The following is a 26,310-nucleotide window of genomic DNA, read 5'->3' on the forward strand; positions in this document are numbered from 1 at the left end:
TCCGGCAAAAGCATATACTTCTGTCCAAATATTAAACTCCTTCATATGTATAATGAATGCCTTATTAACATTCATTCAAAAATAAAAGATAAACTCAGATTAACTAACCACTACTAATTGTGGTTAACAATTGTTAGTTTGAGTTTAAAGAATGTTAAAAAATACTAATTATTTTTACCATAGTTATATTATCGTGATAACTTTAAAAAGATTTTAATATCAATAAAAGTAATAAATTCTCTCATGGTCAAATATACTACTACCAAAGGACATATCCAATGTTGCCATTATTTTAAACTATATGCTTATATATTTGAAAGTAAATGATTTGATCAGTGACAAATGTGAGGAGTTGTGCTGATACAGCCGTCACATAAATATCTTGCATATATATCATTTCAAGAATTATCTTTTAGATATGACCCTTAATAGCAAATTTGTTTATTCCAGGGGGAGTGAACCATGTGCATTCTTAGATTTCTGACCAAGCAAACAATTCAATTCATAATATATTAATGTCTTGATAGAAACTTAGGATTGACCGACCAAAGTTTCTGAACGCCGGTCTTGGTAAGAGTCTGAGATCGAGAACCATGACATGTTATATCTAAGTCCAAGAGAGTTCAATCTATGGACATTCGCTTGACTTCAATAACTTGACATAAAAAAAGTTACTTGCCATTTCAAATGGCCCAGTACATGTCTACAATGAAATTTATTGAGTAGAAAGTATCAGATTATTGGACTTCACCATTATATGATCTTGTCTACAGCAAAAAGGAACCTTTTGCTATCACCCTATTCAGACAGGTGTTTCACAGCTGATTAAACTTCTGCTTGTCACCGTCGTACATACAGAGTTGTAAATGAGAAACTCCTAGTAAGGAGAGAAGAAAATGTTTCCGCTAAAATTCAAACTTGCTGATGCATATCACCTGTTCTCTGAATACAACTAGACAGATGCTTGATTCAGAATACCAAGAATTGCGGAGAAAACAAGATATGAGGGTCTTAACTCATATAAACTTCGTCATGTTTGTCATTTGATGTTTCATCAGAGGGCAAATCATTTTCAATCTTCTGAAGAAAATCATGCATTGTCTCCAGACTTTTATCATCTGCAAAAACCAAAAGAACCAACCTGTCAAATATATTTGTGTTTGATGGAAAGCTCAGAAAATTTAAATCAGAATTGATAAGCTTTTTTCTTGAAGCATATATAAGACCTAACTTTGATTAAACTAGATTAAAAGTATCAGCTGCATTCCTATAAATAAAAAGATTGTAACATGAAAATTTATCATTTCCGCTCCACGGAAAATTTTCAATCTCATTTCATCTAATCAAGGAAAGACACATCAACAAATTGATTCCTGAGTTAGAAGCTATTTAGATGTTTTCTGATCCAGAAGAGCATATCAGGATGCTAGAGACATGCAGTTTATGAATCATAAGACTGGGCTACACTCAAGCTTCTCATGTTGATGCATTTAAGTAATGCCATCAAGTCAAAATAAAACAATGTAAAACTGATGTCAACTTGCTTAAAACAGAAAAATGCAGGCACAACAAGTAGAAAAAAACTCACCAAGCCTGGGGACAGTATGACCCCTGGGATGCCGGATGACATATGGCTTTACAAAAGACTCCAATAGTACTTCACCATGCTTTTTCAAAAAGTCCATGTCACCTGCAAAGCCACAAACGAGGTTCCAGGTCAGCATTCTCTGTACATTTTGGTCATTGAAGTTCATTTTTCAAGAAAGAACATTGTAACTGAGATATTACATTAACACAAAATAAGTTTGCCATTTCTTCAATGAAAAGAGCTACACTTAATCATGCTACTAGTACTTAGACTCTCCTTTAGGCATATTCTCAAGCAATGCTCACACACACCCAGAAATCAAGAAACCAGCGACTCAGAAAACACCAATTATGCTTGTGCATGATACTAGGTTTCGGTGGAATATATCTATTATAACATTTTCTGATCTCCGTGGATGTACAAATGATCTCCCATCAGTTGTGTGAACCCTGACAAGACAAATTTATACAAGCTCCAAACTTTTTAGTCATTTGTCATGGAAAATGGTTTCGACCAAAAAATATCACATTCTTAGATGAAATTTTCTTATGAATATCAAGCATTAAAATATCTATGCTTATGCCTATACATTCCATCCCATGAGGCCAGACCATGTTAAATATCTGATGTAGTAGTTTAGTTCTCGTCATAAAGAAAAGAAGAAAAAGTAGCATGATACAATTAGTGGGACTAATGGTTATTTGCGTTGATCAAACACATATGTCCATCTTCTATATAATAAGTAGATGAAAATAGGCCTTAAATGAGTATGGCAACAAAAAAAAAGAAGTATTACGCTAATTGCCTTCACACAGTTCCGCATTCAAAATTATATACCACTTATAAAGCTGTAATGCTTTAGCAACATATGAAATCATAAGTTGACAGTAACAAAGAAGATGTTCCTCTTTTCATAAATAAAGAAATCTAAACAAAACGGTCTCTAATCAATTTGCTTCTCAGGAGAGTGTAAGTCAGCTGAGTGAATTACACAGAAAAAAGAAGTATCTTTAACCAGTAATGCTTGCTCATATATTTATTAAGCACTTCAGTTCTTGGTTATCACGAAAAAAAATACAGGAGTACTATTACGATGCATTTGGCTAATGAACAAAAGTTTTTATTGTTCATTTATTGTTTTTATCTTCTAAATTGATACTACAGATCGTGTTGCTATAAAGAAAAAAGTAGGGAAGTTTTACTTGTCCATTACCATCAGAGAACATATTAGCCATGTAACCGGCCACTTTTAGCTACACATAATACCTGTGGTCCAAACTAATTGTAGTAAACAGAGACTGTTGGAAAAGACACGAGAGTTTTTGAGTCATGAGAGTAGCTTCTTTGTTTGCAAGTTATAAATTGTCTTTCCCTAGATCCATCGTGGATGGGGAACCTTATATTTCCATTTATATTATTGAAAATAAAAGTACAGCAAGTCATGAAAATCCAAATAAGGGGAGTCATCATAAAGGATCAAGAGATGACCCTTAAACATATCCAACAGGATTTTATATGTTGTTATTGACAAAAGAAGAGGCGATCGGGGAATGAACTTATTTCATGGGCCAATCACAATATTGTCACTCAATAGTGGAGTATATATACTGTCATTTCCCATGTCTCCACAGTATAACCACAAAGCTACTTTGTTTTTCTATTCTAAAATTTGATTTACGAATGTAAAAGTGCGTTCCAAATTTTGTGAGTTCTAAGAAATGTCTATTTGAAGTGACTGGTGGGTCATCCATAGGGAAGGCAGTAAACCAAATAGATTAGTAAATGATATAAATGTGTGGTTTCCCCAATCCTTTTTCTGTAATTTTTTCAACTCACCCACGTCACAAGTGATGTAATTAGCCGTCAAAGATTCTCTGTCCATTTCTTAAGAAGATCTCTAGAACCACGAAGATTATTTAATTGAGATCTGAACTATGAAATTTTTTTTAGATATTAAAATAATTTTTGTGTGTGTATCTATGTCTGTGTCTGTGTCTGTATGTATCTACAGCTAGTTCATACCGAGGAACTCAAAATAGAGATACCCGGAAAGAGTTGCTTAAGGTGGCATTATACCTAAGAAGTGGAGCGATGTGCAATCGATAGCAGCCGCGTAAGCCCTCTCGGCCACCGGCTGTGACTGGAACTTCGCCCCTCCAATTATTATCAGATACTTCACCTTCGGCACCCTCGTCAACGCGATACCCTAGAAAAGAAATCGCTGAAATTAAAAAAATAAAAAAAAACCATCGACTATATTAATCACGAGAACATTTCTGGTTTCTTTTAATCACCACACTTTTAATTTCTTTTACTATATTTTAGCAAACAAGAAACCCTTAATTATATGTGGCCTGACCACAGGGGCCCCTTGTTGCTTTCAATCACGAGACGGGTAAGACGGGAACGGGAAGGAGAAAAAAGTATTGATCTTATGCAAAACTTACCTTAGATTGAAGACCTACAAGTGCCGCCGAGAGAATCGCACCCTAAGCATCACATACCCACTTCGATTAAAAAATTTCGACAAGAAAATTAATTTTCCTTTCGCTAAAAAGAATATCAGATTAGAACGGAATATTTTACTTGGGAGAAGCCCATCAGGCCATCGAACGGTCCGTGTTGGATCATGAGGTCCTCGATGTACGCGAAGCATTCATCTAAGTTCGTGTACTCCATGAAATCCTATTATTCCTCCTCAACAATTTTTAAGCAGTTTGAGGACATGATGGGAAAGAAGGAAATCGATTGGGGATTGGGAAAGGGGAGATCAAGAACCTTATCGAACTGGAACCACTCGTAGTAGGGAGGAGAGAAGATGCCTTCGACGTCAGACTTGCCCTCGGCGGGGAAGGGCGCGTCTGGGAAGACAAGGTCCAAACGAGCGGTGACCTCTTCCGGCCACTTCCCCACCACCTGCGTCCGCATGATCGCCCCGCTGGTGCGGAAGCCGTGGAGGCATAGGAACCTCGGTCGCCTCCGGGGATGGTTGATGCCCTCGTCCGCTTCCGCTAGGCTCCCCATCGCAGACCTGACAACAACACAACGGAATATTCCCTTGCTGCCCTTCCCGTTTCTCGCTCCGTTAAAGCGGGAGAACTCTGCCTTTCGTTCCGAGTCGGAAGAGGAGAAGTGAGGGTTAGTTTTATATGGTGTCGGAGTTCGAATGCTCCGCGGAGTATTGTTAACACAATGAACGTCCAATGAGATCTCCTGGTTGTCGGTTCAAAGAACAAAACCGAGCCGGGCAAGGCATCGGTAAAGCGGTGGGTACAGCTTAAGAGCTGGTTATTCCGCGAAACATCGTCTAAATCACGCACCTGGAGGTGCCGGGCGCTCCACGATGGTGAAGCAGAACGACCGTTCCGTTCGGGCGTCGCAGCCACCAACCTTGTTTCCGACGCCTATCACTGGGGTTTCTAGCGGGACCCACACCTTCCAGACATCGAACCGCGAGGTAGGTAGTTGAGGAGGGAAAACAATAAACCTTCGACAGGCGGCCATCCTCAAATGGCCGGACCATCTCTGGAATTGGGTTTCCAATGTATGTCGCTCCATGAAGCCCACTGTAACATGACCTGCATTGTTTCCACATTGGCCATTTCAAATGTTGGCCCATTCGACACCTGGAGTGGTCAATCCTCAACGACCTCAACACACATGTATGTTTCCAATCTAAATTAGACTCCCTAAATATTAGAGTTCAGTAAAGAGAGTAGTTCTTCCTCAGCAAAGCCTCATTACAACAGTAGTGTTACCATTGCCATAATATTTATGTATAGGTCATCAGTGACTCGCAGAACTTGTGTTTTACAATCCTCTTTCTATGTCTCTCAACCGGAAGAAAACCAGGATGGTATGGAGCTTCCAGGTAGTGCACATGTACATGAGTAGCTGTATATGTTTAGCTGCATACCTCTTCCAAAAGCTTAAACTTCCTAACCTTACTTCTAAAGGCTTGCTTCGGTCTGCTGGAACTCAACGAGGGCAAGTCTGATTGCGATTTCTCAATCACAGCCGGCGGTGACAGCCTCGCAGTCGTTCGGCGTTTCTTGACAGTCTTGTTGAGAGTCTTGAGATGTGTTGCAGAGACATCTCGATGGACCTTAACTCCGAAACCTGCACCAGCTGCAAGATCAGAGGAGGACGAGAGAGAATGGCTTTGATCCATGGTGGATTCTTGAACAGCAGAGTTCCCTCCTCCCTCTCTTAAGCACCAATTGCAAGAGCTGTAATGCTTGATTTTTGGGTAGAGATTGCTGCAGTATCTGAAAGGAGGACAACGTACGGGATGAATGTGCATATCATACGAAGATTATCGGTCTTAGAAAGATATGGCCGATATCAATGATCAAAAGATGACGCGTTGGTTCTTACTTGTGCTGAAGTCTAAAATGGCAGATTTTGCACCGAAAAAGCTCATCAGATATCCCGGGATCGCCGCACATGCAGCAGGCAACTGCCGCAAGTGGCGAAGAAGATGGACCTTCTTTTCCTTTCATCGTACCTTGCTGTGATATCTTCTCTCTTCTCTTGTTGTTGCTTGGAATGAGAAGGCAAACACAACAATAACAAGGCGCGGGAGTAATACCGGGAGATCGAACAGTCTTCTTGAGCTTCTTATAGTGTTGCGGCAAGCGTGTGGAAAGGAATGATAGAAAGGGTGAAGAACGAGAAGCTTGGGAACTATGGACTCGATGACGGAAGGAATGAACCTGGGTCTTTCGTATGAGAAGGGTTGCTGTTTCGCTAACGTACAAGCCACTACAATGGAGTGAACGTAAGACCGGGAAGCTGATCTTTCCCAGGAAGAAACCCCTACTTGAATCGACCGCGTGATGGATGGGTTCCATGTCGCTTGTGGTCTCGGTCAACGGGGATCACGTACCACGTCAAAATCCTGTCCTTGTGCGTCGTACTAATGCAATGCACGCCAATACCACTGAAGTGAAGCATCGGCACGGTAAGAGGTGGATTGCAACGAAGGATCCAAACACCAATCGAACTGTTGCACGCACCGCAAAGCTTGATGGACGTCGCATCGGGCGCAGTCTAGTTTGAGATCCGCGTTCCGAATTTTGGACGGCGGGATTTCCATCTGGGGCGGGTCCCGCCGCCTGTAATATGTGATCTACGGGGTTTTTGTCCATACTCATGGCCACGTTAAAGCTCCCGCATTAGAGACAAATACTAGTTTGCAAGCACCAAAATCTCACAAGCAGATGAGGAAGGGACGAACAAGCTTCCTTTATATTTTCCTCCTCTTACTAGCAGAAGAACTATGATTACATGTTGCATGTCTAAAATCATCACTCTTATAGCTCAAGCATGCAGCATCCAGCACACCAATTGGGCTTTGTGGCACCGAGGAAAGTGAAATGCGAGCATTTCTGGGTGGCCTATCTCTCATCGATTCCATGTCCTTGATCACCTCGTAACATCTCAACACCTTCTCCTGCAGCAAACCAGATAGTTGGCCAAATCAAAATAGCCATTATCTACATGAAAGTAACATTAGAAGCATGCATATTATACCTTTGCTACTTGGATACAACATGAAACTGCTTTGTCGATACCCACGTCTTGTGTTTCTCCCAGAACCTTCAGTGTAATGGCTGCAGCGATTTCGGATGGTCTGAATGCTAAGAACTCTGTGCCTGTATCAGAAAGATTCAGCTTAGCCATACAACTTTGATCCGACCTTCTGTCAGAGCAGATGGATACTTGGATTAAGAATTTTACCTGTAATTGTGCTCAAAATGAGTTCTACTGATCGAAAGATCTCGACTTTAGTCGGCGCGTTGCCACCACTGAATCTGTGAAGGAAGAACTCAACGTAAGAGAAAGGAGTCACAGTTTGCATCCTCCATTTAAGGGTGCTCAGAACCAGAAGCTCCATTCTCTGGATAGTCTTTGCCTCGAAGTCATACCTTGTCTCCCTCTCCTGTTGAAGAAAATACAGGGAAGTTCATGATAGATTTGAGGAAATATATAGGAGAATTCTTTTACTGCAAGTGTTCTTCACCTGCAAATCCATTGACAAAGGGACTTCAGTTTCCTCCATTTTAGCAGCCAATGATAAGCAGGCCACAGATAGTAGTTGTGTCATCCAAGCCTTGCCTTTCTATAATCAAAGACAGAGCAGATGGAAGCAAACACATTAGATGATTTCATCTAACAACAGAAGATGACCTTACAATACATCCGAGGAAGATTGGATTACAGGTAACGTGAATTTTCTTACAGGAAGCTCATAGTTGGAGAAGAATCGATCCAAGTAATTTACAGATAGATATGCACTCAATGGTCCAAACTTATAGTGGGCATGAACCTGTCCAATGCATCACAAATGCGATCAATCACAATGAAGAAGAGGAGATAGTCCAATTGCAAGAACAAGTCACCTTCAAAATCAATGGCGTCAGCATAAGAGACTCTAAAAAGAAGGGAAGATTCAAAAGACCATAAGGAAACAAGAAGCCACCTTCAAAATCCAACCAATGGCGTCTCTCCTAATGGACAAGTCCAATGCTCCAGACCGCAACCTCTCGGCATAGTCGTCCCTCGGCATATGCTCGGTCTCTCTCCTGACCAAAGAGACCAAGCACTCATCCGCTTGTGACGGAAAACCCATGCGGAGATCCCCATAAAGTTCGCATCTTTTTCGTACATAAAACCGATTGAGATCATGCTCTTCCTGATCATCAGCATCGTCCTCATTATCAAAGCCAAGAATGCAACTGCTGTCCTCCACGCAGAGGAGGGTAGAGGACGCGCAGTCATCATTTGGAGCCATTGCTTCTTGAGACATCAATACATGAGATAAAGGTGGCAGTAAAGAAGCAAGCTTTCTTTTGGGAAGAAGGTCCTCGTTCAAATGTGGCTCCTTTTCAGATAGAGAATTAGCTCATGGTTAGTGATCGACACTGGAGAGGGAGAAGAGGAGGTAAGGAGGAGAAATTGGCTTTAGGCTATTGGGTGAGAAGGAAGCTCTCTTATTCAAATAATATATATAGAAAAGGTCATAAGAATTTGTTGCTGCAGTAGATAGCGAGTGCAGAAGCAGGAAGAAGATGTTTCGGTGATAAAAGAAAAGCCAATTACTCCGGTAATTGCTCGAGTGCTGGGTGTGTTTCGCGCTCTCATGCCATTTTGGACACACAATCCTCACTAAGCTTTTTACTCTGGTGAAATCTGTAACACCTCGAAGATCTTCCCCTCCTTGGGTGGCCACACCCCCAATAAAAACTCTTCGCTGTTGTGATACGAACTCCTGTAGTAAGGACTACACCAGCATAGCTCTGTTGTCTCGATCCTACAAGAGCAGACGCGTCCAACCTGTCGACATGCGCAGTGGGGCGATAGCTCCAGAATCATCAACGCATGGAAAGGAAGAAGAACAGCTGCAAGCTACACCGAACGCAGCGGCCGAAGGAATTTGACGCACTTCTTTCCATGTCCTCCCAATGCCACCGAACAGTCCTGTGGAGATTTGGTACTGTAGAAGAAAACCCAATCTACGTGAACACAAGCACACCTGTCCTAGTGCTGTCCACCTCTTGTCTACGGGAAAGTTGTCTTCGTTCCATTTTCGGGTTCCCTCTCTGTGGTCGAACTGTCATCCATGAGGGGAGACATCGAGTTTATACTGCTGAAAGCTTCTTCCACCTTTGTTCTTCAAACTACGAGCTGACACCTAAACAGACATCAACAAATTGTACAGTTCATGTGACATCAAATGTCACAAGTAAAAACTTGTGAATGACACAGCAATTTTCGAATATTTGGAAGATTTTTACTATGATATCTATCATGCTGATAAATCATGAATCAGCTGCAGAAGTTGACAGAGTAAATGCAGAGTGTATCAACATGCTGCTATATAGATGCTTACAAATTTTTGTATCTTTCTCCATAATATTTTTCAGATTGTGTTGCTTTATCTGATTTATAATGCAAAGATACATGTGGTCCATCAAACTAAATAATGAGATTAACATGAACGAAAGCTTTGGTCTGTGGTCCATCTCTCTATTATCAAGCTTTAACTTGTGGTCCATTCTGCTTCCAATGCAACTCCCATCTCAGTTGCTCCCAATCGATTTCTCATCGCCTTCATTGCAGACTCTTGGATCGCCATTGACAAGCAATGGTCCCAAGTTCCAGGAAGCATGAACTATTTATTTATGGTTGTTTGAGAAACATTATGTGCAGTGTCTGAAGCTAATGGTGAATTGAATTCTGAAGCATTTTGGCCAATCTTGTGCTGTTTTTGCATTCGTTGGCTTACGAGAACCTGACAGTAGTGTACAACATCACAATAATTGACTGACACAAGCTTTTTCTTAATCTTCTTTTAGCATGTTTTATCAACAGAGACTACATAGTTTGATTGGCTGTATGATGAGGATTTCATTAGAACAGTTCACTAGCTTTCAACCAAAAGTAAAATAAGGATAAAGAAGAACAAATTATGTTTTTCATGTTAAGAAAACAAATGAAGGGCTTTAATCTGCAATCAGATTTTGTCACTTGAAACTAGACAACAGAACTGTATCCTCCTCCTTCACTAGCATGAAGCACTTTTCTTATCTTCTCTTCTTCCAGATGTTGATGCCACCAAGGTAAAAAGTAAAAGAGATTTTAGCTACTAGAGTTTGAACAATGACCTCTCTTCTGCATCTCCCAGATTGAATCATGCGTCGTGTTCCGTAGCTTGTTTGATCTGGATCTCAATAATTATTTCACGAGCAACATAGATTCAAAACTGAGTTCAGTCCTGTTCCATTAGATGACATGAATCCAACCAGTGACACTGCAAAGATTCAAAGACAAAGGATGAGGATAAAAAAGGAGCCATGCATTTACCACTGACTCATCTTTCAACCACTACCATTTCTTCTCCGTAGTCACATTGTGAAGCAACATATCATGAGCTAAGAAGGTTCCAATTTATAGACCACTCATCTTATGAAGGTTCAATTTATATTTTTTATATGAAGTACAGTCAAATGTTTAGAGCCCCATCCAATTTATACGAATTATGAAGGTTCCAATTTATTGTATTTTTTCTCACCAACACTCGATCTTATCCACTAAACTTTCGATATGAATAGAAAAACATAAAGTGTATGCAACAATAGTTCATCACGAGACACCAATTTATAGAGCATGTAGAAGAGCTTCTCGTGGATGGCAATAGAGCAAGAAAGGGTGGTTTGAGGTAATCATTTATTTATTACATTTAAATTGATGTAATTAGAAGATGAATGAGGGATGCCATTCGAGATGTAAATTTGAATTCAAATAATTCTTTCAGATATGACTCGTCTTGTAATTGTGGGTTTAGTCGATTGTTCTGATTTCATAACATGAGTTCAAAATTAAAGATGAGGCAATTATGTTATAATTTCTCCCTTGATAATTATATTATGTTAAGTTTGACTAAATGGATTAGATTTGTAGCGTGCATTTCTAAGTTTGAGGTGTTGAGGAGACGATGAAGACCTTAAAACAAAAAAAATTGTGTTAGAGATATACTTACTAAGATCAGAGGATTTTATAGTGTGATAAGTGACCATTAGATCGATACCACAATAAAATGTCAAAAATAATTATATACATCATTTGGTCATTTTTAAGATATAAAATTATGTATTGTACCGTTAAAATTACGATTATAAAAGTAGGTCATTTCTTAGTTAGCGCTACATTACCAACCTCGTAAAGTTGAGTCAAATCCACATCAGCATTTACATCCTCGATCTTATTCGATATGTCGATCGAAGAACGAGGGTGACGTGTCAACAGCCATTTATGAGTTGTCCTCTATACTATGCTAGTAAAATTTTTTCCTGTTTAAACTTAAGAAAATTAAATAAGGGATTACACACAATTAAGCCCAAATACACATCAACTAAGATTCAAGATAAAAGGTACAATCTAACAAAACCAATGAAGCAAGAATGAATGATCGTCCATTGCTTGATTTTAGTAACAAGACAATACTTTCAATCATATAATGCGAAATTATGGAAAGTCATTAATATATTAATGGAAACAGCTAAAATGATTCTCTCACTCAATAAAATCCAATGAAGCAAATAAAGGCCAAATAAGGTAATTAAATGACAATGATGAAAATAAATAATATGATTTTCTTGCTCCATACATAAAAAAAATACTGCAAATTATAGAAAGGCATGGCCCAAATGAAAATTTTTATTAGGATTCTCCCATTCAATACGAAACCAATGCACTCATGATTTGGTGAGACGAACTCAAGTTTAGAGGATAAGATGAGTGTTCGCGGTGAACTTGTGATATCCCATCAGCATCAAATTTCCACTCATGAGGTTTAGATTAGAGGCCGATCCCATGTTTTCATGTTGTTTTGGATGATGGTGAAGCTTCCGTTGAGGTAGAAAGCATACCGATCTCAAAGTTGGCGCGAGTGCGACCGATCAACCAGCCAGCGATTCAAGCAATGATGTACGGAGAACACCATCCAACTGCGGAAGAACTGATGATGTCGGGGATGATAATGGAAGATGAAGCATGGAGTTCGAAGTATTCATTTAGTTATTATATTAAAATTATAGCAATTAGTAGAAGCCCGATGGGTGCCATTTCTTCATGTAAACTTAAATTCAAATGGTTCCATCATTGTCATTTAATTACATTATTTGGCCTTTATTTCCATCATTGTCTTTTGATAATTTGGCATTATATAATTGAAAGTATTGTGTTGTTGCTAAAAACAAGCAATGGACAATCATGAATGCATGCATGCTTCATGTTGAGGTACATTTACTTGGAGCATAAAATGTATGTATGAATGATAGCATGTTCAAATACCCGCTAGAATCATACAACAGCATCAATGTATGTAAGATCGACTGCATAGATACCTACAAGCATGAATCCGCAAATTGTCTTTAACCTGATTAAAATCACTCATGAAAAGAAATATAGTCGCACCAATTGTTTATAATATTATCTTAAAAGAAGCTAACTATTTTTCGTGATTCAAATTCTAACAAAAAGAAATGAAGTGTACATGACAAAATCCAATATACCAAAGTGTATCATCATAGTTTCCGCATATACTTCATGAATCCTCAGTTCCAACTAAAGAAATCTATAAGAAAATTAAAGAGAAAATAAGAAAGATCTATTCTCCATCGAGCTTCGTATCGAATCGACTTCCCCTAAAGACGGATTCCTCTTCTTTCTTGTTTGCGCTTTCTTAATCCTCATAAGGGCAGCCACACTTTTAAATCCAACTTTAGCGACAACATTTCCCCCAAGCGAGTCATCACCAACACTAGCAACAAAAGTCTCAGCTGCTTCCTCCACTTCCAGTTTACGATAAGGGATAGCACATTGCAAAGATCCCAAAATGAGCCGAACCAAATCCACCATCTTATTGAAACTGTTTGGCTCATCCTTGGAACACATTTGTGCGCACTCATACAGACCATCTTGAAGTATGCATTTCATCACTATACAAACAAAATGGCGTTGTGCCTTCAGGCTTTACCCATCACATTCAAATTATAAATGTTGTTACAGTATTACATAATCCATTTGATAATTGTATCATGATTCAGCTTGATACCATGCTTGTATTACATGATAAATCTCTAGAGATGATTTTGCCGTCTCAGCATATTGTTGCACCACTTTAAGTCGATTTACCATATTGGATATCTAATACCTAGTCCATTGCATGTTAATATCAAGCCCTTGTATCGGTTCAGGTATTCCTGAAATTAAAGAATCCACCAAAATAGTCATTGCTATTTTTCACAAAAGACAAATAGGAAGACAACATAAAAAATGAGAACCCTGAAATTCCAGAATACCCCAGCATAAAAATTAGGGATTGTACAATAAAAATTACATATGCTTTCTAGTCTTGCAATTCTTATCAGTGTTCAACTTTTTCATATAGATCATGTAAATCATATACTTATCATATTGTACACCCATCATATCCTTATAAGTTAATCCTAGTTTTGTTCACTTTGGAACTAATCGGGATCTTACAATCTCTCCCACTTAAGGGGGAGTGCTCTTCACCATGTCTCAATAGTAGGTTAGCTTTGATACTGTCAACTTCGTTAAACCCAGACCACAGACCGAAATACTTAGGTTGAAATATTAATCTTGTCAATTTCCGATATGGGATTATTCAAGATGTTATACTTAATTTTAAATATATCATCAATTAAAGTATACTGCAGCTAATTTGTGCAATTTTAACCTGGCATGTTCTTATCTATATATTTGTCAATTTCTTAAAGTAACAAAAAATGCTAAGTCACATGCATCAGCTACAACTAAAACAAGCATACAAAAATTGGATAGATATGCTTACGATGGCATTGTAGTCTTGGATTACACAGACTCCCTTCTCATTGTATTGCCGCCTTTTGACAGGATCACTTAAAACTGTTAAAAGAATGCATATCAGTTAGCAACAGCAATCAAGCATAACAAAGATTAAAACAGAAATAATCAGGTATACATTTTCGAACATGCAATCAGCATGAAAGCACAAACTTGAGATCAATACAACTTATAAGTTATGGAAACTATGAACAACCATTCCTGACCAAGGCACAGTGTTAAACTATAAAGGCCAACTCATGTATGGGAAGATCTACCTCATTGGTTACAGATTAAGCTCTGCAACCAGGAAGGGACCTCGAAACTTGCCCTAAACCTGGAAAATCTTGCATTCTTCAATTAGTTGGTCATTTACCTTTGTATGCCTCATTAATTTCTTGAAATCTTGAAGTAGCACTTTCCTCCTTTTTCTTATCAGGATGCCATTTCTGGAAAAGAAAAACACAGTGAAATAACTAAATAATTTTGCTGTAACTAGAATAATTGGATGTGAATTTGCTACTTTTCATGATTACTAAATTGTGTTATAAAAGTTTAAAATATAGAGATGCACCAGATAGGCTCCATGACACCATAGGCTGGCATAGAATAACTAGTTTTAGAAAAGGAAAGCAACAAATTGAAACTTGACTGGATACTTCACTAGCTATTTTTCCATACCATGAAACAAGTTTGGTGGACGGAATGGTTACAATACTTAAAAGGCATGATTCATGTCCTTTCTGATCTTCATGGTTCTAAAATAGAAACCAATTTTTTGCTTTTATTCTATTTCTTGTATTCTGGGAACAGAAACAAGTTGCCAGAGAAAGAACATAGAATTATGCCTCAAAGGTTCTTTATTTATTTATTTATATTTTTTATTTTTAAACCCTTTTTTCTTCTGAAAATTTCAGAAGCACTGGAGATTTCATAAAACAATATAACAAATCACTTTTACCAAAAAAGGTTTTTTCCTGTCAGTTCTTACATTTTTTTTCTTTTAAACAACAAATGAGACTTTGTCAGGACTCTGCTTAAATAACAGGATGCTAAAGTTAATGCTGAATGGACATATATAAAGGCAAAAGACTTATATGAAATTACAAACCAAAGCCAGACGGATGTAGTTGGAACGGATTACTTCTTCAGTAGCATCAAAATCAACTTCCAGTGTCTTGTAGTAATCCTACGTTAGAAAGCAGCACCAAAAATGTCAGTACAAGAACATAGTGTCTTTATATAAATTCAATAAAAAAAGGCAAACTTTGGAAAGTATGCGTCTGAGAACTTCTTATAGCATAAGACCTACAGTTCAATACACCTATTTAAATGGAACACATCATCAATTACTTAAAAGATTATCGTTTACATGGAATAAAGGATGATGTCAGTAATAAAGGAATAAATGAAAATAATAATAATAATTTAAAAAAATCAAAATAAGGAAATATTTTTTTGTTGCAATTACAAATATTTGTCTATACTAGTCATAAGGCCCTAATATTGTGATCTCAGTTAGTTCTAATATTTTGAGCAATAAACAAACCGAAGTGCTTCATAGGGTCCATATATCACATTTATGGATGTTTTGGTCCAAGAAATTCACATAATTAATAAATAATGAATAAAATGTCATAACGAATGGAAACATTTTGACTTGTCCATTTGACCAATCTAGTTTGAGACCAAAAAGGAGGGGCAGGTACGAAGGACTTTAGGGACCAGAGTGAAAAACTTTGCTTGTACTCTGGATCCAGACAAATTATTTGTCTGGTTGAATAGCCAGCATGTTTTCAAGGCATTAGAGCAGTTGGGTGTGTGAAAGCATGGCTACCTACCCATGTGTTTAAGCCTCTTTTACATGATACTTCTGAAGTCCCAATGTTTTTCATGTTTAATCATTGTTCTCTTTTTACACTTGCACTTAGGGTTGTAGTAATTGCTCACTTTAGCATTAGAGCAGGGACCGCATCAGTTGTATGATTCATGGACAAAATCATAAAATCTCTTCCCCATTGAAGTAGGCAAATCAACAAAAAATCCAAACTTTCCCAGAAAGTAACTTATGAACACCAGTATCTAGCACAAGAATGATCCAAGTGTCCATCAACCAAAGAATCATCAGACAGTAGACACGATTGCTTGAATCCCCAGATACAGCAACAAAGGAGGGAGATCTATGGTCACCTTTGGCTTTGATAGCAGGGACAAGAACTCGAAATCGAAGGGGGATTCTCGCTGCTCCTCTTCCTCCGCTTCTACATCTCGAAATTCTTCTTCCCACCACATTCTTCACAGTGTCGTGGCGTCACAGATTCCTCCGCTTCCGAGAGGCCGAGAGTGAGCATAAAGGCCGAGTCGGCGAGGAGAACCAAGTCGCGGACATTTGTTTAATGGGTGACCTGGTGGCCACGCCTCTTATCAAACAAGGCGTCAAACTTCCTGAATCGGCTGAGACAGGAAACACGCTTCCCTCTCTCTCACAACTAGTGGGCCCACACGAGAATCGACACCACGCGGGAGAGGACGAGAGAATGTGTCATGACGGAACGACCAAACACAAGAAACAGCCGTTCTATTGGCTGTTAGCGATACGCCCCGAAGTCACTTCTGATACGGAGCCCTATCTTTTTACTGAATGATAAAACTATCGACACAGCCGATCTCATTTCGGGATGAAACGCTCTATTCTACTGTAATTATGGTGAGAGCGGGAATGGATCATACATCATGTACGTCCAATGTACTACCTACCTACGATTTAAATAATACAAGTATACAGTAATTACTTTTCATTTTTTCGCTCTTATTGACGTATCATGTCATGTCAATAACTTCTGTAGATATACATAAAATGAGCTTTTCTTTTTTCTTTTTTTACATCCAATGGCATAAAAAAAATAAAATTATTAGTATGATGTGATATGTAGGCATCATCGACGTGGACTGATGTCACAAATCATGTGTACTTTGCATACGTTTGCCTTGTACATATATATTCGTATAACTGTTGGCGCTTATATTGGCACGTACCGAACCCGTGCCACGTGATGGGAGTCGGCGATGACCGCACACGTAAGTGGTAAATGGGTCCCACAGTTTCCTCCAATCACAATTTACTATACATCTGTTTTCATTTTTCTTATTTTACTAACCATTTTGAGCGAATGGTATATTTATTTGCTAATACTTGTAAAAGTAAGTCGTTATGAACAAATAAAAAAAGATAATATTCAATTTAGATGCTAATAAAATAAAAGAAGCCAATCCAAAGATTCAATGTTGAAAGAGGACCAATCAAAATATGCCGCGAAAGCACTGTTCGGCGGTCGGTGACGTCCGTCCACATCGCAGCCATCGTAGGACAGCGGATCTCTTCAACTCCGATCAGGGCCGAACATCTCGTCGGTCCGTCCACTTCGCGGCTCAGTGATCTCTCCTCTCCTCTTCAAATATCACCGACGCAAGAGACGAACTCCACGACGCCACCTCGGCACGTGCAAAGCCCTCCTCGCCGTCTCCGGCACGTGCCAACTTCCACCAACGCTTCCTCCGTTTAAATTCCTCACCCCAAATCTCGAGCACCGGACGCAGACTCGAATCCGATCTCTCTCCGCTACCAAAAGCGTTGAGAGCTACCCCATGGCTTCCATTTCCGGCATCTGCTACCCCTCCCCCGCCCTCCGCCTCCGCCTCCGCCGATCCCTCCCCATCCTGCCCCCCAGCTGCATCCGCCACCTCCGCCCGCCACGATCCATCGTCGGCCTTCCCCGCTCCTCCTCCTCCGCGGCTTCCTCCTCCGCTGTACCGGCGGAGAAGATCAAGAACGGAGCCGTCGAGAAGGACCCGATCAAGCTATGGCACCGATATGTTGACTGGCTCTACCAGCACAAGGTGCTCGGTCTCTTCCTCGATGTCAGCCGGATCGGGTTCACCGAGGAGTTCTTCGACCAGATGGAACCCAAGCTGCAGAAGGCGTTCCTAGCGATGCAGGATCTCGAGAAGGGAGCCATCGCAAACCCCGACGAGGGCCGTATGGTGGGTCATTACTGGCTGAGGAACCCGAAGCTTGCGCCCAACTCGTTCTTGAGACTGCAGATCGAGAACACGCTCGATGCCATCTGCAAGTTTGCGGATGACGTTATCAGCGCTAAGGTAACGTTTTTATTCCGCTTCTGCTTAAATCTGTGGTTTACTGACTTCTTTTCTTTAGATTAGTGTCCTCTGTGCGCGATTGCATTGGCGCATCGGTTTCGCAACTACTAAATGTTCATTAAGTTCATCCTTGGTTTACACTGAAGCGCCTATGTTTGAAGATGTAATTGTCATCTTCAAAATGAGTATGAGCCAAATTCATAATATTGACTTTTCAGAAGTGTAGATCTGAAATTGCTTCTTTGTCGCCTTGCAACGGCATACATGCTGCGATGCTTTTATGACAAAAGGCAACTAATTCAACATACATTTTCTTATTATGTTTTTTGCAGAGATGTTGGTTTATGTTCTTTTTCCTCTTTTCTTCTTTTCCCATTTATGGACCAATCGTTTGTACCCAACATTAATACATTACGAATGTCATATCCATGTATCTGGACTCAGAATATATCATTTGACTACCATGAAGTGACTAAATGATTGTGCACAATGACTCAATTCAGTTACACAAACGTAGTAATGCCATTGATCATATTACAAACTTGATTTGCTTCATAAAGCTTTTCATAATGTCCCTTTTGGTTGAAGTATTTATCTTTTAATTTGACATTATGAAAATAAGCAGATTAAACCTCCATCATCTTCTGCTGGTCGCTTTACCCAAGTGCTCTCTGTTGGAATTGGAGGTTCAGCATTGGGACCTCAATTTGTTTCTGAGGCATTGGCTCCTGATAATCCTCCTTTAAAGGTGGGTCTCTTTTTTTTTACCAAAATTTGTCAGTATCTTATGAAATTATCATTTTGAATTATGTTAACATAATCTAGATTTTTTATTGAATTAATAGCTTAATTTGTTGTGTTTGTTCTGTGCCATTTGTCCCTAAAATCATCTGTAACAATCTCTTTAGATTGGTTCCGATATACTTTATATAAAAATCTTATTTCTCTTTACTTCTTCAAATTCTCTGTTTGTTTAACTTCAGATGCTTTTGCTTGAGTTCCATAATTTAGATTACCATGGAGACAACCTACCTAGTGTTGCAAAATATAAATTTGGTCTTGTTGTGCATTAAAATGTTGAAAGGTATAATTACAAAACTAAAAGCAAGGATGACCACAGTATCCAACTAAAACCTGAGAGTTACTAAAGAAAATAAGACAAAAGGAGGAAGACTACAAGTTTCTATGAGCAAGAAACTCATTGTTGAGACCATGATTTACACAAATCTAAGCAGAAAACATACCCTTTCCGAATTAAGCTCTAGTTTGTGTCGCTATTTTTTAATATTGGATTAATGTGGTTTTTTGATTCTGTAATGCAAAATAAATGTGTATAGGTTTATGTACATGGACTGGAAATAGCCATGACTGACCTCGTGTATATGATCTTTTCCTGTGAATTTTTTATTGAGTTACAACCTGCTGCTTTTTCTGATTGGGTTAAGTTGGTCTCTTTTTCTAAGTTAATTGTCTTAGAAAAAGTAAATGTCTTATAAAGATTTTGTAATTCTTTTACAAGCGTCATCTATCATCCTTGGCTCTCAACAGTCTGAGTTTGATTAATAAAATCTTTCATATGTGCTACAGTATATTGCATATTTGTTCCTATTGATATCAGCCTTCTGTTCACAATATGGAAGAATTTCATATTTTTATGCTAGCAATAACTTATTTTTTGCATCATACTAAAATAACTTATATAGAAAGCAAAATTTTAATAAATTTATAATTTCTTCTTATTCCCAATGAAGTCCTCTAAAGTTCTGTTCCAAATCTTCTTCTTTGGCTTGGTTTTGTCAGTTCTAAATAATTCGATGATATATAAGTAATTTCACATCTTACTGTTTCTCTGAGCTTTGATCATGTGCCAGATAAGATTTATTGATAATACAGATCCAGCTGGAATTGATCATCAAATTGCACAGCTTGGTCCTGAGCTTGCATCAACACTCGTGATTGTAATATCAAAGGTCAGTGGGAGTAGTAACACAATCTTGATAATTTTGGCCACCTTTTTTTTGACATGTTTTATAGCATAGGTCATGTGAAAATATTCATGATTTCTCTTTATGCTTATTAGAGTGGAGGTACCCCTGAAACACGAAATGGTCTATTGGAAATACAGAAAGCCTTTCGAGAAGCTGGGCTAGACTTCTCAAAACAGGTAATAACTTCATTTTTTTATTTTTTTCTTCAAGTTTCCTTCTCTTCCTTGTCGGTTATTATGGATTATGCATTTTCTTTGTTTTTAAAAATCCTCAGAGATTTATGGTCCATATGTTTTTTCTGTGTAATTTTTGAACTATTAATCTCATGACACGAGACTTGTCTCTCTTTTCAAACAAATTTCACAGTACGAGAGCTAATTGCAATGAACAAATTTCACTGTACAAGAGCTAATTGTGATTAACAAATTGTCTTTTATTGGAAATGTGAAGACCAGTATTGGTGTTGTGATCTGGCTTATACAATATTTGAACCAGTAGATGCATTCTCATTGGATGAGATGTATTCACTTTCATTGGCCTCTTGCTAAAGCACACCCTAGAAAGAGTTACAGATGGTTTTTGTTTAATTAGGAGAATTTAAAAGCTAATTGTTTACTTTACTATTTGTAGAAAGAACTACCACACTGGTATCTTATTGTTCAAACCACTGCAACCTTGCAATAATTAAATCAGTTCTGGTTGTGTATGAAGGATCATATAGTTAAATTGTCTTTTTGCATTCTGTAGCATTTTACTTAAAACAATATGCATTTTCAGGGTGTTGCGATTACTCAGGAAAACTCCTTATTAGACAATACAGCTAGAATTGAAGGGTGGTTGGCAAGATTTCCTATGTTTGACTGGGTTGGTGGTAGAACATCAGAAATGTCTGCCGTTGGTTTGCTCCCTGCAGCACTTCAGGCATTTATTATTTTTTTTCTGCTTCAGGTTTTTCAGGAATTTTGTTTCGTGAACTTAGATTCATTATTGTGTCACAATCTAGGGAATTGACATTAAAGAAATGCTTGTTGGTGCATCATTGATGGACAAGGCTAATCGGACAACAGTGGTATGGATCTACTGCCTACTTTTGCTAATAGTTTACCTGTCACATATTACTTTCATTAATTATAGTAAGTATGCATTCTATGCTCTTTTCTAATTATGTAAATTTCAAATCATGTTATGCAGGTCAAGGATAATCCAGCAGCTTTGCTTGCTTTATGTTGGTCCTGGGCTTCTGGTGGAATTGGATCCAAGGTTCGGAAGTTGTTCTTCAACCATATTTCTCATATTCAACTTCGTATTTAGCTAACGGTTCTATTATTTGTTGTTCACAGGATATGGTTGTACTTCCATACAAGGACAGCTTATTGCTATTTAGTAGATATTTGCAACAGTTGGTCATGGAGTCACTTGGAAAAGAATTCGACCTTGACGGAAATCGGGTTTGTAGCATTGCATCTTCACGAATTCTGTAGTTCCAAAGCATCATTTGAATATACGGAATACTTCTACTCTTATTTAAATATGGCTTAAGATATGTAGAACATGACAAAGCATCAACTGTCACTGGGAATTCATTGTTGTATTCTGACAAAAGGCACACATTAATATGTCTTGAGGAAATTAAAATAAGTCACAAATGTACATGCACCTCACACTTGCATGACTCTGCACTCATTGCCTAGGAACTTTTCAGTTTGAACCACAAAGCCAATGAGCTAAACAAATGATTTGAGTCTGGTGTTGTAAAAGGATTTGTATAAACAACGTCAAGGATAATTACATCAAAGTGATACCATAAAGATCTTACTTCCTACTACTGTTTGTTGTTAACAAAAGATGTGCTAGTCTAGTTTAGTTGGGTAGCGGACTTGCATGTTGTAATATGTATCCACGTCCTGCAAAGTTGACATATGACTGGGTTAGACTACAATGTCTACTTTGTTATATCAATTCACAAAGGCTATATTGAGATGTATTCTTCAGAGACTGTTTCCATTGCATCTATTGCACCATTATATGACCAAGTGGTCTGTATATAGGTTATGATCATATGTCATCAACTCCAGTGACATTGTTTTCTGCATCATGGTACACTGAATCTGACTAGCATGTCTTTACTATTAATAGCTTGTTACCTGGTTTATTTATTGTACACCATGCAGTATATATCTTTCACCATTTTTTTTCTTTTAAATTTCACAATCTATCTGTATATGGTTTTTCTTTCTTGGATTACATTTTATCTTTTTTAAAGAACATGAATCAACCCCAAGATGATCATTAGTGGCATTCTTCCATTCATACTATATATTTCGTTGGGTTGTGCACTTTTAATAAATTTCCTTTCATAATAGGTTAATCAAGGACTTACTGTGTATGGAAACAAAGGCAGCACTGATCAACATGCGTCGGTTTTTGACTTCACTTTGTCTTTCATTCATTTAGATATTTAGAAATCTGATGTCTGATACAGTCATCTTACTGGGAGCAGCTACATACAACAGCTGAGAGAAGGGGTTCACAATTTCTTTGTCACTTTTATTGAGGTATTGCATGACAGGCCCCCAGGTCATGACTGGGAGCTCGAACCAGGAGTTACGTGTGGTGATTATTTGTTTGGAATGTTGCAGGTAGTTATCAGTTGGCTATAGTGGGCTTATTTTTAAATATTTTATTGTCTTTTTACTCAATTTTTTTGCTGTTATGTCTTCTTAAAATGTTATTGATGTTTGAAATATGTTACTGCATGTTAGCCTAGTTTATGCTCTTATGTCTTTGGCATGTTTTATAACTGTACCTGAATAAGATGAAAATTGTTTCCATTTACTTGTTTTTGCCACCATTTTTCATCTGCTTTGCCCTATGGTATCTGGAATTTAAATGTGAGAATTTATGGCATATTTTTTATTTCCATATGGTGAATTGAGTGTACTATGCACTTGTCTGATTGGCACAGAGCTATGTGAGCCTCTACCTCTTGTCCAAACTTGTGCTTCTGTTTATCTTTCTCATCACTTATAATGCACGTATCTCATCCTTTGGTGTATGGAAAAACAAGTTCCATAGTTATGGGAAAGTGTTCTTTTTATCTTTTGATGTCTATGTGATCATTGCCTCACACATTCTGTTGTAACCTCTTTTTCTTGGTCCTTTGGGTGCCATGTCTACAATAGTTGTACACAAGTTGAGCTTCATTTCTCTGACAGAATACATACATGAATTACTCGCAATAATTTCAGTTTGATGAATGGTTCATTCCTTCCCCATAAGTTTTAATGTTTTTTCAGTTCATGGCTCGGGATCATTTATATACTTTTATCGTTTATTTGTCAATCTTTCTTGTGTATTGAGGATCATTTCATGTTTGTTCAGGGAACTCGTTCAGCCCTCTATGCAAACGATCGTGAATCAATTACAGTGACTGTACAACAAGTAACTCCTAGAAGTGTAGGAGCACTAATTGCACTCTATGAACGAGCTGTTGGTATTTATGCATGCCTGATCAATATCAATGCATATCATCAACCTGGTATTATGCTATATTTTCTTCATGTTTGTTAAAATGAAAAAGTTCACTTCACAAAAGCCACAAGTATTTATAACATTTGTTCCTGGTTGCAGGTGTGGAAGCTGGGAAAAAAGCAGCAGGAGAAGTATTAGCACTCCAGAAGCGGATTTTGGCTGTTCTAAATGAGGCCAGGTACTTTTATCTTTTGTTCAAAAATTCACACGAGACTTCAGTAAAATCTGCATGTTTTGAAGATCAACTAAAACCTTTTTAAGCATAGGAGAAAATGAGAAACCTAACAATTAGTGTTCTTCTGAGGTAATAATTCTTTATTGATGGAACACAGTAACAATTAGTATCAATATTTTTAACCTTTTTGTGTGTTCTTCTGAGGTAATACTACTTTCTTGAAGCTTGAAGCGTATATCTTCCATGTCATATCTAGTAGTTTGTAATTTCTTAAATGGAGACTTCAATACTTCCCTGGAATATGATTGTCCTGGTCTGATGTTGGCAGATGTGCCCACATTGAAAAAAGGGATGTGGGTTTGGATCATAATGATCACACAGATTTTGTTAAGTCGCATATTATACATTCAGGAGGAATTACTTGTTCTATTCTTTGTTGTTTATGGTCATACAGCCACAGCCTATTGGCTGCTAAACTTGTCTATGTTCTTAATCATACTGGCATACTGACCATTCCAAGGTGTACCGAGTAGCTATTGTGTTGGTATGCTTGGATTTGGTATGGACCTATTGTGCTGGCATGCATTTAGCAATGTGGTTAGCTTATACCAGATGGCATGTACCATCACACACTAGTATGGCATTGGTATATGAAGTGACAATCCTTTTCTTCAGTTCCCCTAGAACAAATTTTTCGAGATTCCGCAATGTCATTATGGTCTCTTCTTTACTTTATCTGTCTCGTGTTGCTACATTACTTTGTATTTGTGCTTTACTATTATATTATTTGGTTTTTCTTTCAGCTGTAAAGAACCTATTGAGCCACTATCACTCGAGGAAATTGCAGAAAGATGTCATGTCCCAGAGCAGGTAATATTTTCATAACTGGATTATCAATCTTATTTCAAAAGTTTGACAATGCAATATAATTGATAAGCACATTTATACATTTGCATGCTAAATGTTGTGATAACCTCACTAACCCTGCAGAAATACTAATTATAAACCTAAATCATTTAATATTCTACTAGTTACAGTTAAACTCTATGGATATAGGTAGAAGCTTTTCATGCATACGTTTGAAGGTGAAACATGTACATATTTTGTACCTAAAATATATGAAGACGAAATGTAGTATCTCTACAGAAGGATGCAATTTCAATTAACCATATGGCAAAGAAACTTGTAGTATCAAACTTCTACCTTATAATAATTAGTCAGGCACCTTGATCTGAATCAAATTTTAGTTTTGTTCTTTGGGCATCCTGACTTGGACTCGATTAAAGTCTCCAAATATCAACTACATAAGAAGTTGAACCAAACTGGCATTCATACTAGGGTTTGCCTTACTAGCTCACAAGGTATTTTTCATACTCCTGAACAGATAGAAATGATATACAAGATCGTGGCGCATTTGGCTGCAAATAACAGAGCACTGATTGCCGAAGGCAGCTGTGGTTCACCTCGAAGCATCAAAGTTTTCCTTGGAGAATGTAACGTGGATGAGTTATATGCTTAAGTTTATTCTTCACTGTACGTATTCTGCAATTAGTATGTAACTGGAATCAGCAAGGGGAAGTAAACCCCTCTTGTGAAGAGTCAATGCAACTGGAATCAGCAAGGGAGCGGCGCAGAAGGATTCAATTATGGAAAGTAGCAGAAAGAAAGATTGAAGTGTGTTGGGTTTCGGTCATTAACTAGTTTAATTCAACAATTGCTGTTTGTTTCATTTCTTCGGTAGCTGTTTGTATTGTTGTTTCAGTTTCTATTATATATAAACATGCATATCCTGTTGAGTAAAATTAAGCTAATTTATTTCTGTCAAAGCCTTAATCTTGCTGATAAGACTCTCAAAAGATTGAGAGAAGGTTTTGATGCCGTCTAGGTTCGGTTTTAATCCTAAATTGACACATGCCAATGATCCCATTGTCAGAATCTATCTCCATCTCTAATATTTCCAAATCTTTGTCCAGTGACCAAAAGATATATAAGATATATACACATGGAGATCAACATCCTTCCTCTACTTTATTTTCTACCATTTCTTCATCTTTCCTCTTTTCTTTTACAATAGATTTCTCTGTCCTAATTTTTCTTTTCCTCTCCATTAAGTATGGTTTCTTTTGCAGGGATGGATTGGGTTCTGTACGACAATACTATTCATATTAGCAAACGTGATGAACTGATCACACAAAAAATAAAGATTATAATTTGTGAACAGATAATTAGTTTCTTTACTACGTGAAGATAATTAATATATATATATATATAATTATAATAGCTTTCTAAAATTAGTTCGAACTTCAAATCAAACCCCTCTTATGCATTCTCTTACGCAAATATTTCAAGATTCTTTCTTTCTCAAACTCTCTGGAAACGATCAAAGTCACACCTCAAATGACTAAAAACACATAAAGCACATGTAGAATAGTCGTTCCTTAATTTTCAATTTTGTTTCTTCAAAGCAAAAAACTTCT

The 26,310-nt window shown here is 37.8% G+C and overlaps 4 protein-coding genes across 4 annotated transcripts; 1 reads left to right on the plus strand and 3 right to left on the minus strand.

The window, feature by feature from the left end:
• Positions 1–622: 622 nt before the first annotated feature.
• Positions 623–6,216, minus strand: LOC103969161 (dihydrofolate reductase-like). The gene is made up of 7 exons (XM_065129917.1): positions 5,966–6,216; positions 4,367–5,856; positions 4,175–4,273; positions 4,036–4,077; positions 3,665–3,794; positions 1,589–1,690; positions 623–1,118 (listed from the first exon to the last, which is right to left on the minus strand). Exons 2-7 carry the CDS (start codon positions 4,610–4,612, stop codon positions 1,012–1,014), a joined length of 726 nt encoding a protein of 241 aa, XP_064985989.1. The 5' UTR covers positions 4,613–5,856; positions 5,966–6,216; the 3' UTR covers positions 623–1,011.
• Positions 6,217–6,836: 620 nt separating this feature from the next.
• LOC135625948 (cyclin-D4-1-like) lies at positions 6,837–8,384 on the minus strand. The gene is made up of 6 exons (XM_065131104.1): positions 8,073–8,384; positions 7,833–7,919; positions 7,614–7,712; positions 7,331–7,532; positions 7,124–7,245; positions 6,837–7,043 (listed from the first exon to the last, which is right to left on the minus strand). Exons 1-6 carry the CDS (start codon positions 8,382–8,384, stop codon positions 6,837–6,839), a joined length of 1,029 nt encoding a protein of 342 aa, XP_064987176.1.
• Positions 8,385–13,095: 4,711 nt separating this feature from the next.
• LOC135626060 (uncharacterized) lies at positions 13,096–16,368 on the minus strand. The gene is made up of 5 exons (XM_065131248.1): positions 16,172–16,368; positions 15,093–15,170; positions 14,358–14,430; positions 13,971–14,044; positions 13,096–13,356 (listed from the first exon to the last, which is right to left on the minus strand). Exons 1-5 carry the CDS (start codon positions 16,271–16,273, stop codon positions 13,285–13,287), a joined length of 399 nt encoding a protein of 132 aa, XP_064987320.1. The 5' UTR covers positions 16,274–16,368; the 3' UTR covers positions 13,096–13,284.
• A 943-nt stretch (positions 16,369–17,311) lies between these two features.
• Positions 17,312–25,635, plus strand: LOC135625297 (glucose-6-phosphate isomerase 1, chloroplastic-like). The gene is made up of 14 exons (XM_065129918.1): positions 17,312–18,139; positions 18,765–18,887; positions 20,011–20,109; positions 20,220–20,303; positions 20,905–21,048; positions 21,131–21,196; positions 21,319–21,387; positions 21,468–21,575; positions 22,491–22,543; positions 22,628–22,766; positions 23,509–23,665; positions 23,758–23,836; positions 24,637–24,703; positions 25,218–25,635. Exons 1-14 carry the CDS (start codon positions 17,627–17,629, stop codon positions 25,350–25,352), a joined length of 1,836 nt encoding a protein of 611 aa, XP_064985990.1. The 5' UTR covers positions 17,312–17,626; the 3' UTR covers positions 25,353–25,635.
• The last annotated feature ends 675 nt before the right edge of the window (positions 25,636–26,310 follow it).

Source organism: Musa acuminata, chromosome BXJ2-10 (assembly GCF_036884655.1).
Source record: "Musa acuminata AAA Group cultivar baxijiao chromosome BXJ2-10, Cavendish_Baxijiao_AAA, whole genome shotgun sequence".
In the NCBI taxonomy this organism is placed as follows: domain Eukaryota; kingdom Viridiplantae; phylum Streptophyta; class Magnoliopsida; order Zingiberales; family Musaceae; genus Musa; species Musa acuminata.

Coding starts and splice junctions, on each gene's coding strand:
- LOC103969161 (XM_065129917.1), bottom strand. CDS start 4,612: ATGGGGAGCCTAGCGGAAGCGGACGAGGGCATCAACCATCCCCGGAGG. Junction 3,795..4,035: donor TTGTAGGTCTTCAATCTAAG/GTAAGTTTTGCA, acceptor TTTCTTTTCTAG/GGTATCGCGTTGACGAGGGT. Junction 1,691..3,664: donor CACATCGCTCCACTTCTTAG/GTATAATGCCAC, acceptor GTGGCTTTGCAG/GTGACATGGACTTTTTGAAA.
- LOC135625948 (XM_065131104.1), bottom strand. CDS start 8,384: ATGGCTCCAAATGATGACTGCGCGTCCTCTACCCTCCTCTGCGTGGAG. Junction 7,533..7,613: donor CTTTGTCAATGGATTTGCAG/GTGAAGAACACT, acceptor TTTCTTCAACAG/GAGAGGGAGACAAGGTATGA. Junction 7,044..7,123: donor GTTGTATCCAAGTAGCAAAG/GTATAATATGCA, acceptor GGTTTGCTGCAG/GAGAAGGTGTTGAGATGTTA.
- LOC135626060 (XM_065131248.1), bottom strand. CDS start 16,273: ATGTGGTGGGAAGAAGAATTTCGAGATGTAGAAGCGGAGGAAGAGGAG. Junction 15,171..16,171: donor CCCTGCTATCAAAGCCAAAG/GTGACCATAGAT, acceptor TTTCTAACGTAG/GATTACTACAAGACACTGGA. Junction 14,045..14,357: donor AATTAATGAGGCATACAAAG/GTAAATGACCAA, acceptor TTCTTTTAACAG/TTTTAAGTGATCCTGTCAAA.
- LOC135625297 (XM_065129918.1), top strand. CDS start 17,627: ATGGCTTCCATTTCCGGCATCTGCTACCCCTCCCCCGCCCTCCGCCTC. Junction 21,197..21,318: donor AGGCTAATCGGACAACAGTG/GTATGGATCTAC, acceptor CATGTTATGCAG/GTCAAGGATAATCCAGCAGC. Junction 22,767..23,508: donor ATTTGTTTGGAATGTTGCAG/GTAGTTATCAGT, acceptor ATGTTTGTTCAG/GGAACTCGTTCAGCCCTCTA.